Genomic DNA, 18,089 nt, shown 5'->3' with positions numbered 1-18,089 from the left:
CAGAGAAGGGCAGAGGCAAACTACCTCTGTTCCTTACTTGCCTTTAAGCCCCTTGCTGGGGTCTCCATAAGTCGCTTGTGCCTTGATGACCCTCACACATTTCCCCACCATCCTTCATGTCAGGCCACCCCTCCCCAGCACTCCAGTCTGTTGACTGACTACCAGAGTGGTGTCCCTAAGGAACAACACTGTGTTGGGCTGTGTGGTAACAGGCAACATCCATTCCCAAGATTAAACAAAGGACAGGTGTTGGGATATTCTTGTGTGTTTACTTGCCACTGTATGGGGAGGGCTTCAAATGCCACAATACTCTCCTAGCAGGCAAGTACTTCCAGACACCGAAGATGCTCTTCTGCCTCCAAACTGCTTCTTATCCCAAAGCACCCATATCTTCAGCCAGTAGATGGTGTTGTGGGAATGAATTTCTTGCAAGCAGCAAAACTGAGAAGTTTTGCATCTGTTGAAAGCTCACGGGAGGGCACATTAGTAAAAACTTAGGGGAATAGTCTCCCCTTACAGCATGTTCAGAGCAGACATACTTATTTTCCCATGTTTTGTGTTCAAAAGTCACCAAGAAACTTCAGTCCTTGTCTCTGAAACTCCCAGAGGGGACACTGTAGACCTTCTTCAAAACTGCCCTTCAGTACCATCAAATGTCATGAGCGAGCAAAACTCTAGTAAATAATACAAATCTGCCTAGTTGTGTTCCTGGGCTGTCCCAATTAAAATACACGTGATCTCTCTTTCCTTGCAACAGTTACAGCCAGGATTCAGTAGCAGCAGAGCACATGCTTTGCAAGCTGAAGACTGCACATTCTAGTTCTGGCATCTCTAATCAAAGGGGTGCAGGTGTTGCAAAAAGTTGAGCCACACCTCCAACCTAAGCCACGGAGAAGTCAGACTGAGTCAAAGGACAGACCGCTTGTCTGATAAGAGGCAAGGCAGTTTCTGCAAGTTCAGTTTTACTTCCTAGAATTCCTTTACACAGATGAACACTGCCCATCCAGACAGACGCAACCAGGAGACAGAGAGGAATCTAAAGTAGTTTATTCTTTTATCATTTATATTAATTAAAAAGCAAGTCAAAACCATTCAAAATAGATAAGCAGCAAAAGGAGAACCCAACTTGCTTCAAAGGAAGAGGGCCTGCCAAGTAAGTTTATTGTGTCAAACACAAAACTAGAATCTGATTTGGAAGATGAGAACTTCTTCCTTTTGTCCCAGCTGGCTTGGTCTCCTTGGTTGCTTGACCTACCCCTTGGCTCCAATTTCAGCCAAACTCAAGAGTCAAGCTACAAGAGACGAATTACATGAGGAGGAGCATGTGACGGGACTCCCAATGTTAGCAGGGAAGCTGTGTTTTAAAAGAGATCAGAAGGCTTTGTCAATTTCCCCTCTCTACAGAGACAGGGAAATCACTGCTCAGAAAGTTTATTTCCACTTTGCCTCTTAGAAGGGGAGGTGAAATTGACAGAGCCTTCTGGAGGCAAAGAGGAAATTAACAAACCCTCTGAGTAGCTATCTCCCTGGCTCTGTAGCGGGGGGAAATTAACAAAGCCTTATGATCTCTTTTAAAACTCAGCTTCCTGGCAAACATTGCGACTCCTTTCACGTGCTCCTCCTCGTGTAATTCGTCTCTTGTAGCTTGGCTCTCAGTATCTGTCTCATTCCTCTTTTTGTTTTACACCCATCATGTAACAATTTAAAGACAGAAGAAAAATATGATTTTATCCCATGGCAATTTTTTAAAAAATTAAATAGAGTGGATCCATTCTGCGACAAAAGAGAAGCTCTTAATCATCATCTCGTTTGATTTTTTTTTAAAACATGGATTCCATTTATTCTCACCACTCTTCACCTACCCATGGAAGATTATATGACTGCAAACAGGAACCAGAAGTGCTGCTGAGACCCATTAAGATGTCAGACCTTTATCTGGCTTTCCTGCTGCTAGAGAGGAAGTACTAGAGACTCACCTCCTCTCAGAGTGTGACCATAAGAGGGATTCTTCTCAAGATTCAGCACTTTAGTTTGTTCCCATACACAATCAAGAAATAGGGACGGATTATCTGCCCAGAGAATGAGGCTGAAGAAAAAGCAGAGATTCTTTGGTTTGTCGCATCAAAAAATTCTACACAACCCTCTTCATAGTCCAGGAGCACCCGGATCTTCCTTGGAGGAATCTGGACGGTGGGCACACGGTATGACTGTTGATATGAAGAATAAGAAGTGTTGCTCCATGGATTCTTCATAACCCAAAATCCCGTATCAGAATTAAGCCTTATTTTCCCCTTCCTCTTGACAGACTCTTTAGCAACACCAACAGCCCACTTTCCGTGTGCATCTCCCACTTCCACTTCCCACCAGTGTCTTCCTGAGGTGAATTTCTCTCGGCCCAACACACTCTTCAAGGAATCAAATCTCTCAAGGTTGTCAAGCAGGTAGTTCACTGAGCGGTCTCCACATATCACACTCTTCATATCCCAAGACACAATAAGTTGGGGATGTGCAGTGTTTCGATCCAGAGTTACATTCACTTTGTGCATATGAGAGAGAAAAAGAAAATAAACACTCAGGGTAAACAGAGGATGATGTCTTGAGGAGAGGATAAGTATTATCTGCAGGAAAGTGACTCAAAGCTTCTCTCTACAGGACTCACATGCAGGGGTCATTTCATAGAAAAAGAGCTGGAGGAACTCATTAGCATAACTCATTAGCATATGCCACGGCTCTTGCCATCACCGGAAGTGTCATTAGTATAACTGATTTGCATATGCCGCACCCCCTGACATCACCTATTCGGGCTGTTTTGGACCCAATCCTGGCCATTCAGGGCCGAAATTGGGCCCAAAATGGCAAAAAGGGGCTGAAAATGGCTGAAAAGTGGCCCAAAATGGTCCGGATCAGGCTGCTGACAAGTGGGAGAGTGATCCACCACCTGTCAGAGGCCTGATCCGGGCCATTTTGGCCCCAATCCAGGCTGAAACGGGCCCAAAATGGCCAAAAATCAGGTGGGCGGGGCCACCTGACATGTGACCTCTTTGGAGAACTGCTGGAACTGTGTTCCTGTGCGTTCCCCCTCAAAATGAGCCCTGCTCACATGAATCTGGTCATGAGCCGCTCAGCCACTCTTTTTCTGCTCACTCTCTTGAGCAGAAGTTGATCAAGGGAAAGGTGGGAAGCACTGGTTAATGCAGGCCCTTGGAGCCAATATAATGGGAATATTTTACAATTCACGTATCTCTAATACAGGCAGCTAACTTAAAAACACAATACTGGGAGTGAAATCGGAAAAGCCATTTAATGGTCCAATTCCCTGTCAAAAAGACAGGCCCACAAAATCACCAAGTGTAGCATTTCAAAGTGTCCCAAATATTTCACGTTCTTTAGGGCAGCACTCATTTGGCTAGTGCCAAGGTATGTGGAAACGGCTTGCCTAGAACCACCTTGTAAGTGGCAGATGCAATGCAGTGGGCAGTGTGATCACAGCCAGAGTTTTCCCAGTCCCATAGCCACTCCTCTCAACACCAGATCCCCGCTGACTTTGTTCACCTCTGAGAGCCAAACTACAAGTGACTCCTGACACTAGTTGGACACTTGTCAGCTTCCCTCAAGTTTTGATGGGAAATGTAGGCAGCTTGGCGGAATGTTGGACAAGTGACAGTTGAAAAGTTTATTGGACAGCAGTCGGAGAGCCAAGCTGCAAGACCAGGATGCCCACATTTCCCATCAATACTTGAGGGAAGCTGACAAGTGTCCAACCTGTGTCAGGCGTCACTTGTAGTTTGGCTCTGAGTGCAGCACTAAACTGTTTAGAAGATAGTAGATATAAAGCTTGAAAGCATCTCCTATAGGTCTTTCCCCCCCAAAGGTTTTGATTTGGACTGGAGCAGCAGCAGCCCAAAAGCACTTACCCTCTTCTTCCACAGTGTCACTTGTCTCATTAAAGTGCGCCCCAACCTTTAGTGCTATTGCTCCCACAAGTGGATGTACATGGGCACTGCACAGCTCAGAGGTGCCAGTTGAGGCTGGGAAGCCCTCACATGCTACAGCCCAGTTTGAACTGACCCACTCCCATGGTGGTTGTTTATCTTTTTCTAAAAACCCACAGGAGACACTCTCATGAATCCAAATCACCTCTTGGTGACTATCCTGTGCCGGCTCTTATCAACCTACCAGCCTTCCTCACCTTTATTACCCTCCTGGATTTATTTATATTTAGTTGGAGGAAAGAGCAAGAGTCCAGTATCACCAATAAGACTAACAAAATTCATGGTAGGGTGTGAGCTTCCGTGAGACACAGCTCACTTCTTCAGATATCTATCGTCTACTTAGCTGAGTTAGATCAGTTTTATTGCTTTCTTCTGAAAGACTTCTATGCTGCAATATTGTGTGCTCCTTCCCTGTCACTGTGTTTTGCCCCTTCCTTACCCCTTTTGAATCCAACTATCATTTCTCCCAGGTTTTCTATAATAAACCTTCTTGTTATAAAGCATCTACTTAACACGGTCTGATCAGGTATATGATGAAAGGTTTTTACTGGACACCCCCCCCCCACACACACACACCCAGTTAAAAGCAGTCAATCTCCTTTAGTTTCTTGTAGTTACCTTTGCGCAAGACTTTATCCAGCGTTTGCTGCAGACGCACTATCAGGTGAAGAAACAAAAGGGCAAGTTTACTCAGACTTTCATGCATGTAGCAATATGCCAGTCACTCCTGCTAACACAAAACTCCTTATGAAGACCAGAAATCAAGATTAGGTTTCATAGTGAGAATACAAGGAAGCCCATTTAGAGGATTTGGGTGATTGCAAACTACAGTCTCTTTTCTGGTATTGGCATATGAGACCCACTCATTGATTACTTAGGAATAGCGCCCCCCCCCCCCATTTTCCCATCCAAGTTTTTCCATAAGATCTTGTAGTGATTTTTGGAACTTTTTATAGTAAAAAACCTTTGGGTTTTCACCAACATAACACCTGTATCACTTCTAATCTGGAGATAATCTGGAGATTATTGTCTGTCTGTCTGTCACTCTCTCTCTCTCTCTCTCTCTCTCTCTCACACACACACACACACACACACACACACACACACCCTCTAACTTCTAGGATGGAGTACTTTTGAGGTCTATACTATTAATACTCGTTTGTTTTTTAGGACAACAGCTGAATTGATGTATAGGATAGTATACCTGTTCTGATTTATTTCTGGGATATAGACGTGGCATTATTGCTTGAACTTAGAAATTACTTTGTATGGTAACTAGCTTGGTGGAACTCTGTCTGTTGAGACCCAGGCCCATCCTTTCACTCGGCCTGTGAGGCAGAGATGTTCTGCCAGGCATATGGCTGAGGCAGGCATGAGCCTTCTGGCCAGTCTCCTTTGGGGAATGTAACCCCAGGCTCTGGTTTCCACCAGTTGGTTCATCAGCTCATCTAGTTACCTCCTTCACCCCGTGGGGTCTGTTGGCTGGGGTCAAGAAAGTATAACTGCCATTCAGGGTGATATTTTGTTGAATTGAATTGTCTGAATTTATGTTTTTATTGTGGTTTTAACTACTGTTGTTATCTATCCTGAGTCCATTTGTGGGGAGGGCAGAATATAAATTAAATCAACCGGTAGGGGTTTTTTTAATCTTGATCTATATTTTAATAGAATGAGGCTTCATTTACTAAGAACTTGTAATTTAAAATATTTATAATGAGTTTGACTCAATGCCTAATATTTATAATTTGTAGAATGTATTGAATGGTAAAGCAGACAGTAACTGCTAGTATATTGTTTTGGATAAAAATAATGTAATTTAACCATATTTATGTTTCAAATGGACTGTGTGCAGCCTGAGAGTGTGTGTGTGTTTCTGAGAGAAAAGTATTTATTCTGCCAAGTTCAGTGCATTTCTGTGGTGTTCTAAGTCAGGAAAACTGTGTGCGCTTGAGAAAGATCAATCTCTCGCTCAGATATACAGAGACTATCTTAGGGTTTTCAGGTGCCTGCTGGTGGGGGGCAAACTCCCAGGGATTTGCACCCTTGCCCACTCATCTGCCAGTAATCAGCGGGAGGTGGCAGGCCCTCTGGAGGTCACACACCATGAGTAGGCACCTCAGGACCACGTGCAGTGCATGTGCTCCCAGAGGGCGCAGTGACATCACTCCCAGAAGAGATGGCGCACTCTTTGTGGGAGCACTCCTGAGTTTTGATTGGGGCTGATTTTGGCCCCAAATGGGCCAAATTAGCCCTGCATGGAGCACAGGAGTGCTCCTGTGGTCAGTGCCATGACGTCATCATCACCTGTGCAGATGCTGGAGCGCATTTGCACTTTGCCCATACACAAGGACAGACAATGCTGCTGGCTTGAGGCAAGTGCCAGGTTCCCCCTTCCCACCAGAAGAGTATAGGAGCTTGGCAATCCCTAATCAATCTAGGTCAGACAAGCCGTATGGAAAGGCCTGGACAAATCTATGTCTGCGTAGAGTTTATTCTGTTAGATAAGACCTGTGTTAAAAATTACTTGTATGACTGAATGTATGAAAATACTTTGAAGATATATCGGAAACTACCAAGCTTAAGAACTATTCTGAAACCAACAGGTTTATCAAAATTCTGCAGCCACCACACTTACATATTTACAAATAAATTCTACTTTTGTTTAAGTAAAAAGGTCCTTTTTTTAACCTCACAGCCACTTTCACGTACTGATTATTCTGTTAAACTACTATCTATAATAAAGCCTTCCTGTAGTAATCTAAAGTGAAAGTCTAAGGCGAAAGCAAAATATAAGGAGTGTTTATTAGAACCAGGTCCTTCCTGAGGTACAAGTTTAAGGTAACGTAAGGAGAGGCTGAACTAAAGGTCCAAAGGCAAAGCTTTAAGGTTAAAACAAACAGCAAATAATGATGATGCAAAATTATTCGAAGTGGTGAAAACAAAAGTGGATTGTGAAGATCTACAGGAAGATCTCTCTAAATTGGATGAGTAGGCAACAAAATGGTAAATGAAGTGCTATATTGGTAAAATGATTACACAATGGAACAAAAAAGTTAACTTTAAATATATGCTGATAGGTTCGGAACCATCTTAGACTGAAAGATCTTGGGGTTCTAGTGGATAGTACACTGAAAATGTCAATTCAGTGTAAGGCAGTAATGAAAGAGGCAAACTCCATGCTGGGAATTGTTAGGAAACATTGTGATGCCCTTTGTCTATAGCCATGGCACAGCCTCATTTGGAATACTGTATAGAGTTCTGGTCACCGCACCTCAAAAAGAATATTACAGAACTGAAAAAAGTACAGAAGAAGGCAACCAAAATGATCAGGGGGTTGTAGCACCTTTCCTATGAGGAAAGGCAGGAGAATATGGAATTTTTTTAGTTTTAAAAAAAGACAGCTAATGGGGAGGGGGGAGGGCATGAAACAGGTTTATAAAATTATTCAGGGGTAGGGGGGAAAGGATACAGAACTTTTTCTCCCTCTCCCATAGGCAATAAGTACAGGACAGACAAAAGGAAACACTTGTTTTACTCAATGAATAATTGTGAAATTCACTGTGAACGGATGTAATGATTGCCACAAGCATAGTGGATTAGTCAGATTCATGGAGGATGGGTCTATCACAGCAGTCACCAGCCATGGTGACGAAAGGGAACTGCCACATTTAGAGACAGTTAACCTCTGAAACCCAGTGCCAGGAGTCAACACCAGGAGAAGTCCTTGGCTTTGATTAGCTGTTTGAAAAAACAGGGTGCTAGATGAGATAGACATCTAGCAGGGCTCTTCTTATGTTTTTATAGGGCTTGAAACTGAAGAGGGGAAAGGAGGAAGCCCTGCTAAATTCAGTCTCCAATTCAGTCACAGTGAGAACTACTAGGACTGTTGTTCAGGCGGATGTCCCTGGAATTGCTCCTGATGCAGTCAGCCATCATAACCCCTCCATCTGAGGCCCCTCTCCCACTAACCCACAGCCTATTTTCTTTTCAATTGCTTCTTAATTCTAAGTATTATTGTGGTTGCTAGTTTTGCTGAAGTGCTGCCCGGCAGAAGCAGCAAAAATTTTTATAAAGGGGACAGTTGATGGGTGAAGTTCTGCTAAAATACTAAACCCCATTGGGGAATAAATCAGGATATGGATTCAGGGCTGGTTTTGTTTACAAGAGTCAGTTTCTGAGGAGGCAAAAAACATTCATGAAAACTAACCCAGAATTTGGCTCTATATCAGTTTGAGCATCTAGAAGTACATGGAGGAAAAATAACCGTTAGACCCTCTTTGACGAAGGACTGACTTATTTGGCAATCAAACCGGAAGTAGTTCAGACTCAGAGATGTGTATTTTGTCTCCTCCCCCAGCTTTCCCTCAATACCTTCACATTCTTTAAGAGCCTTTCCTAAAACAGGAGTTTTTTGAGAATAAATTCTGAGAGCCTCCTCCAGCATCCAAGGCAATTTCACCAGCTGCCTCTCTGGCTTCTTCTCGTATCTAGAAAGAAAAAGAATCAAGTTTTTAAAAAACTATGAAGATTATTCCTCCTCTTTCTAAGCCTGAACAGGCCTTTGTTCAAAAGCAGATTCAGTCACAAAAGGTGCCCTACTGAGTCATATCAAGGCTGTAGCTCCTCTGTGACTATTTATTTATTTCAAGCATTTTTATCCCAAACTCCCCTTAGGAGCTCAGGGTGGTATATATGGTTCTCCATTCCACATAAGAACCCTGTGAGGAATGCTAGGCTGAAAGAATGACTGCCCCAAGGCTATCCAATAAGTGTCATAGCAAACAAGGATTTGAACCCAGGTCCCCCCAGTCTAACCACTGCAACCCCCCCAGCTGCAGTCAAATGAATAATTCCTCCTTCAGAATGAAGCTTGAAGCTGCTCTGCCCAATCCCTCCTGACATGTAATCCCATTTAACTGTCATCTTTGGATGAGGACTAAGCAGAAAAGACAGGAGAAGCATTGTGACAGGGACCATGGACATACAGAATATCTCACATTTAACTGCTGCTCTTTCAAAGGATCTGCAGTAGGAGGGAAGGGAAAAGCCTCTAGCTAAGAACTTGGGAGAGTCGCCACCAGTTGAAGTAGATGGTATTGAACGAGATAAATCAGTTGGTGCAGGATAAAGGCGGCTTCCTAAATTCACATTCCCCATAAATAAAAATGCTTGGATCTCCAACATCAAACAGACAAAATGGTGGCTGAAGCATATCCTTTCCTCAGAACCAAGAGGAAGTAAGATGCTAAGGGAACAGATCCCACGTTGCTTGGGAGATCCTTCATTTTCTCCACTGAAATTGGATGGATTTTAAAAACTTAACTGGGCCCAACAGAGTTGTATTCTGCAAAAAAGAAGATTTTTGTAAAGCAGAAGGAAAAAAACACAAAAGTCACATACCTGCTTGATAGAGTTTTGGGATCCTGAAAAAGAAAGAAGTGGGTGTCAGCTCCACAAGGAGGACTCAATGGGCTTCTTGTTATTCTGCAAGGGATTCATTCATCCTAACTTTCTAGGAGAATCAACTGACATCTCAGGATAAGTTCTTTATTCCTGTTCTATGCTTTTACTGACTTCCCCATACTGAGAACTTTGACGTCTCACCTGTAGGAATCTGTCCTTTGGTTGCTGGACCTTCCTCTCCATCTCTGTGATCAGGTGACTGAGGTGGGAAATTTCCTCTGAGAATCTAGCAAGGTTTTCTTTGTCCCTCTTCTCCATCTCTCCCTCCATCTGTTCCAGCTGGGACAGCCTGAGCCGCTCTTCTTTCTCAAGGTACTTGTGCATTTGCTGAAAGACTGACTTGGTCTTATTTTTCTCTGTTTGTAACTGCATCTGCAGAAATTGAAGAAAGGGAAGATCCTTTCAGGATCATTCAAGGAGGATCACGACGACCACAAGTCTGTGATAAGGAATTAATATGACATATGATCAAGTTTTGTGTTTTATGTACTAAAGAAAGGGCACTCTTTTTTTCTTTTAAATATAATTTTATTGAAATTGTAAAATCTATAACAACATTGAGATAGCAATAAATAGCAATAGATAACAATAGATAGCAATAATAATATTAGTAATAACAATTAATATAAACAATATGTAGCTCTCTAAAACACAAGACGACATATCTAGTTATATAATTGCTTTTTCGGGGAGAATATGTTAACAATATCAAACGTGGTGCTACAATACATAAGTTCCTTACATATTTGCATATAAATTAAAGATTTTTAATCCAGGTAGAGAATTCTTAGGGCCAAGCTACAAGTGACGAATGACACTTGAATAGCAAGTGGATTGAGTGGAGGGCAAGTGAACAGGGAGAAATACACTTGCTGTTCAAGCGTCATTCGTCACTTGTAGCTTGGCCCTCAGTTTCTAAGTAATCAAAGAAAGGGAACCATTTCTCAATAAAGTTCGTTGTGTTTGGGAAATGTTCAGCTTGATATAATTTATCATATAGTTTTTCAGAGATAAAGTGGTTCCATATTTTAGAATACCAATTATCAATTGAGGGAATGGATTTTGCTTTCCAGTGTGTACTTTTTGCTGCTACTAACAAAGTGCCTATGAGATCTTTTCTTATGGGGGGAATGGGGGTTTGATGTTTATCCCACTGATCTAAAAAAATAGTCTCTGGTGATAGGGGAATCTCAAATCCTGTAATACATTTAACTTCCCTTAAGACCATGTTCCAAAATTTTCCAATAAAGGGACATCACCAACAGTGTGAGAAATTTCCTTCCTCTCTGCAGTTTTTCCAACAATTTGGAGAGGCTGAAGATGAGAACTGAGATATTTTCTTTGGTGTTATGTACCATCTGTTAATAATTTTGTATGTTTGCAATTTAGTGACTATAGATTTTGAATTATAAATATTGGACGAACATATGCATTTCCATCTTTCAGTGGAATTTTCAGTTTGACAATCTTGGAGCCAATGGTCTTGATATTTCCATGTTTTATGTTTTTGAGTGGATAATACTATATTATATATTTTGGATATTAAACCCCCTTTGTGATTTGAAAATGGGTCTAAGAGAATCTCAAATTCGGATTTTGGAGAAGACAATATTTTTCGTAAATTAATACGGTCAGCAAGGTTTTGAAGTTGAAAATATCTGAACCATTGGACCTCCCAACTCGCTTTCTTTTCTATTTCTAATCTTTCTAGCAATCCAGTATGGGATGATATATCTATTATTCTGGTTAAGTCTAGCCCATTCCAAAATTCATTAAATGATTTATCTTGTTTTAACGAGGACCAGCTTTGGTATGTAAAGGTAGAGTATCTGGAAATTATTGGAACTAATTTTTTCCTATTTTGGTCCCATATTTTCAAAATCGAAAATAGATATATGTTGTTGCGAGTTATTTTAGGTCTTTCTTTTGGGTTACCTCAAATTACATTACTGATTGTATATTGATTTAAAAGTGGGAGGAACGTTTTAGCCCAAATTGGTGGTCCTGAGTGTTTTAAAAGTTGTAATAAATTAACCAATCTAGTCACTATATGATACATATAAAGATCTGGGTAGCTGAGACCTCCATTTTTACGCTTTTGACGCAGGATGTCAAAGACTATTCTCGGTTTCTTATTTTCCCATAGATATTTATTTAATATTCCTTGCCATTGATGTAGTTGTTTGCGAGATATGTTTATTGGGATGGCTCTTAATAGATGAAGTAGTTTAGGGAAGGCAAACAATTTGACTAGATGGAGTCTGTCGTACCATGAGAGATTTATATTGGACCAATCCTTAAACAGTGTTTTGATTTGTTCCATTATTTTCATATGATTTAATTTAATAAGGAAAGGGCACTTTCCAGAGATTTCTTGGCTTCTATCATTCCAAAAAGGATTAGTTGCTCAGGAAAAAAACCTTTTATTAAGGTATTTTATCTTTGCAGAGAGGTAGCTATGTTAGCTAGTGTAGCAAAATAAAACAGAAGTCCAGGGGCACCATAAAGACAAACAATATTGCTTTCAGCACGAACTTGTGTGAGTCCGAGTTCACTTCCTTACTTCATGAACGGAACAGCAGCAAAGACTGGAGGAAATTCACTATTTTGTTAATGTGGTTCTATAGTTCATTATGTCAGCCTATACATGCAATTGGTTAAAAGTGTCCCAAACACCATTAGAGTAGATACTGATATTTATTTCCTTTGTTTATACCCCATCTTCCTCCCCAATGGGAATCCAAAATATTCCCAATGGGAACTAAAACATCTTATTCTCATGACAACCTTGTGAGGTAGGTTAATCTGAAAGTGTGTGACTGACCCATAGAGTCTCTCTCCATCTTACTCATCACCTAGGGATGCTCAAGTAAACCTCATTTCACACGTCCCTTCTCCAACTTTCCATGCACTCACTGGCACAGTCACACTTGAGTTTGCTCTATGTGAATACAGTCATGCATTTCATATCAGTTTCTCCTCAACTGCTAAAAGTATCCCAGTTTCCTTCATATCCATTCATTGAAACACAGATCTTGACACTTTCTCACACCTTAGAGCCAAAACACACGTTAAGAAAAACCTAGGTTCAGTACGTGTTCTCTTACCTCAAGGTTTGCCGGGATCTGTAGGCGTCCTGGAAGCTTAAAGATCTGTAGGCGTCCTGGAAGCTTAAAGTCCTGGAAGCTTAAAGGATCTGTAGGCGTCCTGGAAGCTTAAAGGCGTCCTGGAAGCTTAAAGCTTAAAATACAGGCGCTCTGTAAATGCTAAACTTTAAACTTCCAGGACGCCTACAGATCCCGGCAAACCTTGAGGTAAGAGAACACGTGCTGAACCTAGGTATTTTTTAATGTGTGTTTTGGCTCTTAGAGTACTGAAAACTGGCCATTCAAAGGCACCTACAGTACTTGTTCTCACAGCAAAAACAGAGCTGAATTGGCACTTTGCCCTCCGGAATCACTTGCAGATGCAGTCACACAAAGGGAGCTCCCATGAAAACAGCATTCACGTGCTCTGAGCAAGGACACATGAATCGCACATGAATTGAGGACTACACATACAAGCCTGCACTTGAGTGTCCCTAGATACTTACTACTTAGTAATGTGTAGAGAGACTCAGTCATGCAGCAAACTTCCATATTAGAGTGGGGATTCAAACCTGGGTCTTCCAGATCCTAGTCCAACATTCTAACCACTTCATCATGAATGGCACATAACATCTTGTATGATAAAAACACTATACTCTGTGTGTGTGCATGCGCACACTTGTACATGTAGGAGAGGGGAGTGAATGAAATACCTTTGGGCAACTGACTTCACTAAGGTTAGGAAAATGAGGAAGGAGTTGTTGAAGATGGGGGCGGGGGGAATTCTTCATTTCTCTGGGTCTGTTTGATCCCATTTTGGGAGACAGGGCTTTTAATTGCCTGTGGAAATGCAAGTAATTATTGTCGCTTCAAAAGCCAATTCTAAGCCACAGAAAAGGATCTGGTCAAAAGACATCTGGTCAATGAATGTCAATTAGAGAACATATGTGACTAAATGAACTTTTCGTGTCCTGCTATTGATTCAGGTCTCAAGCCTCATGGTGTGGCAGAATGGGTTTGTGCCCCACCACATGCACCAAGGACTGTGAGATGCAGGCATTTGATTTTTTTAAAAAAAATTATTAAAATACTTGTATTCCACCTTTCTTAATTGCTTAAGAAGTCTTGATGCCTGCAGACTGTACGAATGATGGCCCTGGCAGGCCAGCAGTCTAAGACAAAATAGAAGGTCAGATTCTGTATCACAATTTATTTCTCCTCTGTATTTTACATAAGATCCAGGGAATATCTACTTCCTTCTTTACTAGGTAAGGTTTACAATGTTTCTGTTAGGTACCTAAAGAAATGAGTTGGGGCTCACGAAAGATCATACCCTGCTACAAATTTTGTTGGTAGGGCAAAAAGGGCTGGGAGGGCATGGACTAAGGGCTGGCCAGACACCCTGGAAACAAACTGAGACCCAAAGTTGTCACCAGTACCTGAGGGACTTGCCCTAGTCACAGCTGGAAGCTGCCAAGGCCAGCCGGTCATAATGGGCACAAATCATGCCTTCTCCTCCCATGTCACAGGGCTCAGCACCATGGCCAGTAGTTTGAGGTCTCATCTTGGAGCCCAAGCTGGCCCTGAAATATTTCCTACCCCTCAGGAAACCTGCCCTATTGACAGCCCTGAAAGAGGGTATAAGGAGTTTCCCAGTCAACACCCAACACAAACGACACCTACCAGAAACGCCTGGCTTCTCTGCTCATCTGCCACTTTCTGTTCCTTAAGATTTTCTCTCTCTTGTTCCAGAAACTTCAGCTGAGCCTGGATCTCTTTCTGCAGAAGAAGACAAAGCCGTTGGGTGAGGTCAGCCCCTCCAACAGCCATCAGAGCTTTCCCTGGAAAAACCATGCCTGATTTAATCAAGTACAGATTATAATAATAACATTTTATTTATATACTGCCCTCCAGGACATCTTAACACCCACTCAGAGCAGTTTACGAAAGTATGTCATTATCATCTCCACAACAATAATCACCCTGTGAGGTGGGTGGGGCTGAGAGAGCTCGAAGGCAGCTGTGACTGATCCAAGGTCACTCAGTTGGTTTCAAGTGGAGGAGTGGGGAACCAAACCCAGTTCTCCAGATTAGAGTCCTGCACGCTTAACCACTATATCAAAGTGGCTCTCACGGAGGGCCCTTTTGTTGAGGGTTTATGGGAAAACCAAGGAGCTTCTCTGCTACTCTCCTAACCATCTCCTTCAATTATTTATTAATGTTATTTATAGTTTGCCTTTCTCTCTGAGACTCAAGGCAGATTAGACACTAAGTCAATACAATAAACAGCTGCTATATCCAACAAACAATACAATGGGGTATGGATTACAGAACAAGGTAAACAAGCATAGAATTAAATACAGATATGAAACAGCAGAAACAAAACAGAAGTAATTTGACATGAACATATTAATGATGCAGAAATGCTCAGTAGAAAAATAACTTCACCAAAAGATACTACCTAGTAGTATAGTTTGCACACCCTGTCCTTTTCTTACAAGACAGACCTATTTCCAGAATTAAAAGCCCTTCTGAATAAATCCAGCAATCTTTTTGAACCATATAAAAAGAACTTGACTAAAAAGCCACATTAATAGTGTGCTGAGCTAGGGCCATGATTTGATTTTCGAAGGCCATCATCTATATCAGAGGTCTTCATGAAAAGATAAGTCACTGGAAAAGACAATGCTAGGAAAGCTAGAAGGCAGTAAGAAAAGAGGAAGACACAAAATGAGATGGCTTGATTTAATAAAGGAAGCCACAGCTTCCAGTCCACAAAATCTGAGCAAGCCTGTTAATGATGCTCTGAGGTTGTTAAATTCATAAGGTCACTGTAAATCAGAAGTGGCTTGATGGCACATAACAGACACAAAGGGCTTCTTGGAGATGCACTACAGAAAATGAACCCAAGGGCAAACCATGCATAGATTTATGTCACTACACCAAATCAGTCCCTAAAGGCAGGTGTTCCTGTGTATATTTATGCCTTATTGTGAGACTTTGTGTGCTACTTTCTAATAAAGTACTTGCAGCAGCCAGTGTTTCAGAAGCAGAAATATTATGGATTATTAATTAATCCACCATGTGCCTGCTTTTGCTCAGCTCTAAGAAAGATGAGGAAATAATGCAATGGGAAGCTGGGTGCAGAATTATCTCATGCTTGTGATGTCTGCACACAAAAGGAGAGAAAACACAGAGAGGTATTCTTCTCCTGGATCAACATTCTAACAAACCTTATTCCTGCGCAATACAGGGGAGCCATTATTCAGTGGTAGACCATTTGCTTGGAAAATGGTCCCAGGTTGAAGCCCCAACAAAATAGGCTTGAAGACCATTTCCCACTATCATTAGTAAATTAAGGCCTCCGCAGAATCTTTAATATTATTTCTTTGTGCTGAATTCAGGCCAACCTCTAATCCAAAACCAAAAGTATCATTTCTGGCTCTAGTTGGTGATCCTTACCCCATATATAATCAAATCCCTGACAAGAGGGACTCTTTACACAGAACCCTCTAAAAAGAAGCCACAATTTTCCCATTAACAAAATCTCAACAGGAAGGCTTTAGTGCTCCCAAGACAGCGTGCTTCATGAGCAAAGGTATCGTCCATTTTTGTCAACCACCAATTCCATGTATGCCTGTTTGGTGTATGAGTAGAGCAGCTCAGCCAATCAGGACCCATGGAATCATGGTAGAGACAGATGTAATGGAGGTAAAAACCTGTTTAACTGCCAGTATAGGGTTTAAGCCTTCAGAGAGCATCTCTCTAATCTTATTCTCAGAAGACTGTCATCTCAGAGCTTGGTTTTAGGCAGGCTAATAGTGAATGCTTTAGGAAGACACTGTCTTAGGGCTCAACTTCTAGGGAAATCTGGGTAAGATTTGGAGTTTCTCGGAGGAGCTCGCTCTAGGATTGCTGAAGTTGTGGAACTGCCAAAGAGTCACCTCAATAATTTAAAAGGTGGACTGATAAGATTGGCTGTCATGTGAAGTCCTAGGGTGGATAAGACTTTGCTAAATTATAATCCAGCCCAGGGAGTATGGGGTGGGTCAGGGAGAAGAACTCAAACGCCATCCTAACTGTAACAGGCAGCCACACCTCTAAATAAGCTAGGGCAAATGCCCTCATGTGTCCTGAGAACTACCTTTAGAAGTTGCTTGAGGTCAGTCTGTCATATGGAAGTTAAGACGGAGACCCACTCGAAAAAGTTTATAGCACACTACCTCTACTCTGCCTTCACAGGCTCACAGATGTGGTGCTCCTACTATTAGAATGGTAAAAACCTCCTCCTGTTAACCCCGGACATTGAGACCCAAGCATCCTAGGCTTTGCTTCTTGTTCATTCTGGATTGGGATGGCTTAGCTTTCAAATAAACACAAGAGAAGCTTCTATATCCTACTAAATAATATCAAGGCAGAGGAGGGAGAAAACCAGATCCTTGTCCCATTCATTTCCAATCCACCTCATCAACACTTTGCGTGCTACATCCATACCTCTCCAGTAAGATACTATCCTACCTTATATAGTAGGAAAGCCTCCTCCATAGGAATGGCACTGTGATTTCGATGCTCCATGGACCTGTCACACACAACACAGATGAAGGCTTGGTCATCTTTACAAAACAGCTTCAGGGGCTCCTGGTGCCTCTCGCACACTCCCCACTTCCCTTCTGCTCTTTTCTCCTCCTGAAGTTTCTTGGCAAGTTCTACAAAGTTTGCCAGTTGCCGGTTTGGCTTGAAGTTCCCTGGCTGGATGGTTTCTCTGCAGTGAGGGCAGGAAGTGCCTGTGATCGATTCTTCCCAGCACTGAATGAAGCAGGTTTGACAGAAATTATGCCCACAGTTAACAGTGATTGGATCTTTGAAGTATTCCAAGCAGATGGAACAAATAGCTTCATCACAGAGCTCCTTGATGGGATTTCCAGCGGCCATTGATGTTCCTCCGTACCTGAAATGTAAAAAAAAAAAAATCTTAGTTTTTAAAAAAAAATTCAGTGTTTGAGCACTCCCTTTGCTTAATTGCCAAATGGTCCAAGACTGGACTCAGTAAGCTGCAGTGTGCAGCATAAAATAAAATAAAATGAGAAGGACCATTTAACTAAGTCTCTCCAAATTTAACTAAGTCTCTCCAAATCAAAGATCAAATTGTAACTAAGGTTTTATCCCACATACACACAAATAAGCTAATGGGAAAATTTAAGAGGCGAAACTGCAGAATACATTTTTGTCTGTCCCCTTGTGTTGCCATCTTCCACCTGCAGGTGAAGACTTTTGTTTCTTTAGTGATCAGTGGTCCCTCCTTCCTGCCTAAAGTGTTAATTTTTATTTATTTACATTATTTATAGTCTGCCGTAGACTCAAGATGGATTATGAGTGTCAGTCAATACAATCAACAGATGGAACATTCAATAAACAATGCACTAGGGAATGCAAATGCAGAGATTTGAAAAACAGAAACCTGATACAGAGCTAAAAACAATGCTGAAACAGAGCATAAGCAGTTAAACCTCACGTGTTAAATAATGCAGAAACTACCCAGTAGGAAAAT

The 18,089-nt window shown here is 41.7% G+C and overlaps 1 protein-coding gene across 1 annotated transcript; it reads right to left on the bottom strand.

Annotated features, from left to right (window-relative positions):
- Positions 1-2,018: 2,018 nt before the first annotated feature.
- Positions 2,019-17,473, bottom strand: LOC129327735 (zinc finger protein RFP-like). Its single transcript, XM_054976493.1, has 7 exons — positions 17,060-17,473; positions 14,225-14,320; positions 9,597-9,827; positions 9,393-9,415; positions 8,364-8,479; positions 4,611-4,649; positions 2,019-2,536 (listed from the first exon to the last, which is right to left on the bottom strand). The coding sequence occupies exons 1-7, from the start codon at positions 17,471-17,473 to the stop codon at positions 2,019-2,021; spliced, it is 1,437 nt and encodes a 478-aa protein (XP_054832468.1).
- Positions 17,474-18,089: the final 616 nt, after the last annotated feature.

This window comes from Eublepharis macularius, chromosome 4, assembly GCF_028583425.1.
Source record: "Eublepharis macularius isolate TG4126 chromosome 4, MPM_Emac_v1.0, whole genome shotgun sequence".
NCBI classification, from domain to species: domain Eukaryota; kingdom Metazoa; phylum Chordata; class Lepidosauria; order Squamata; family Eublepharidae; genus Eublepharis; species Eublepharis macularius.
Note: the sequence above shows the minus strand (reverse complement) of the source record. Positions and strands in the feature narration are given on the sequence as shown.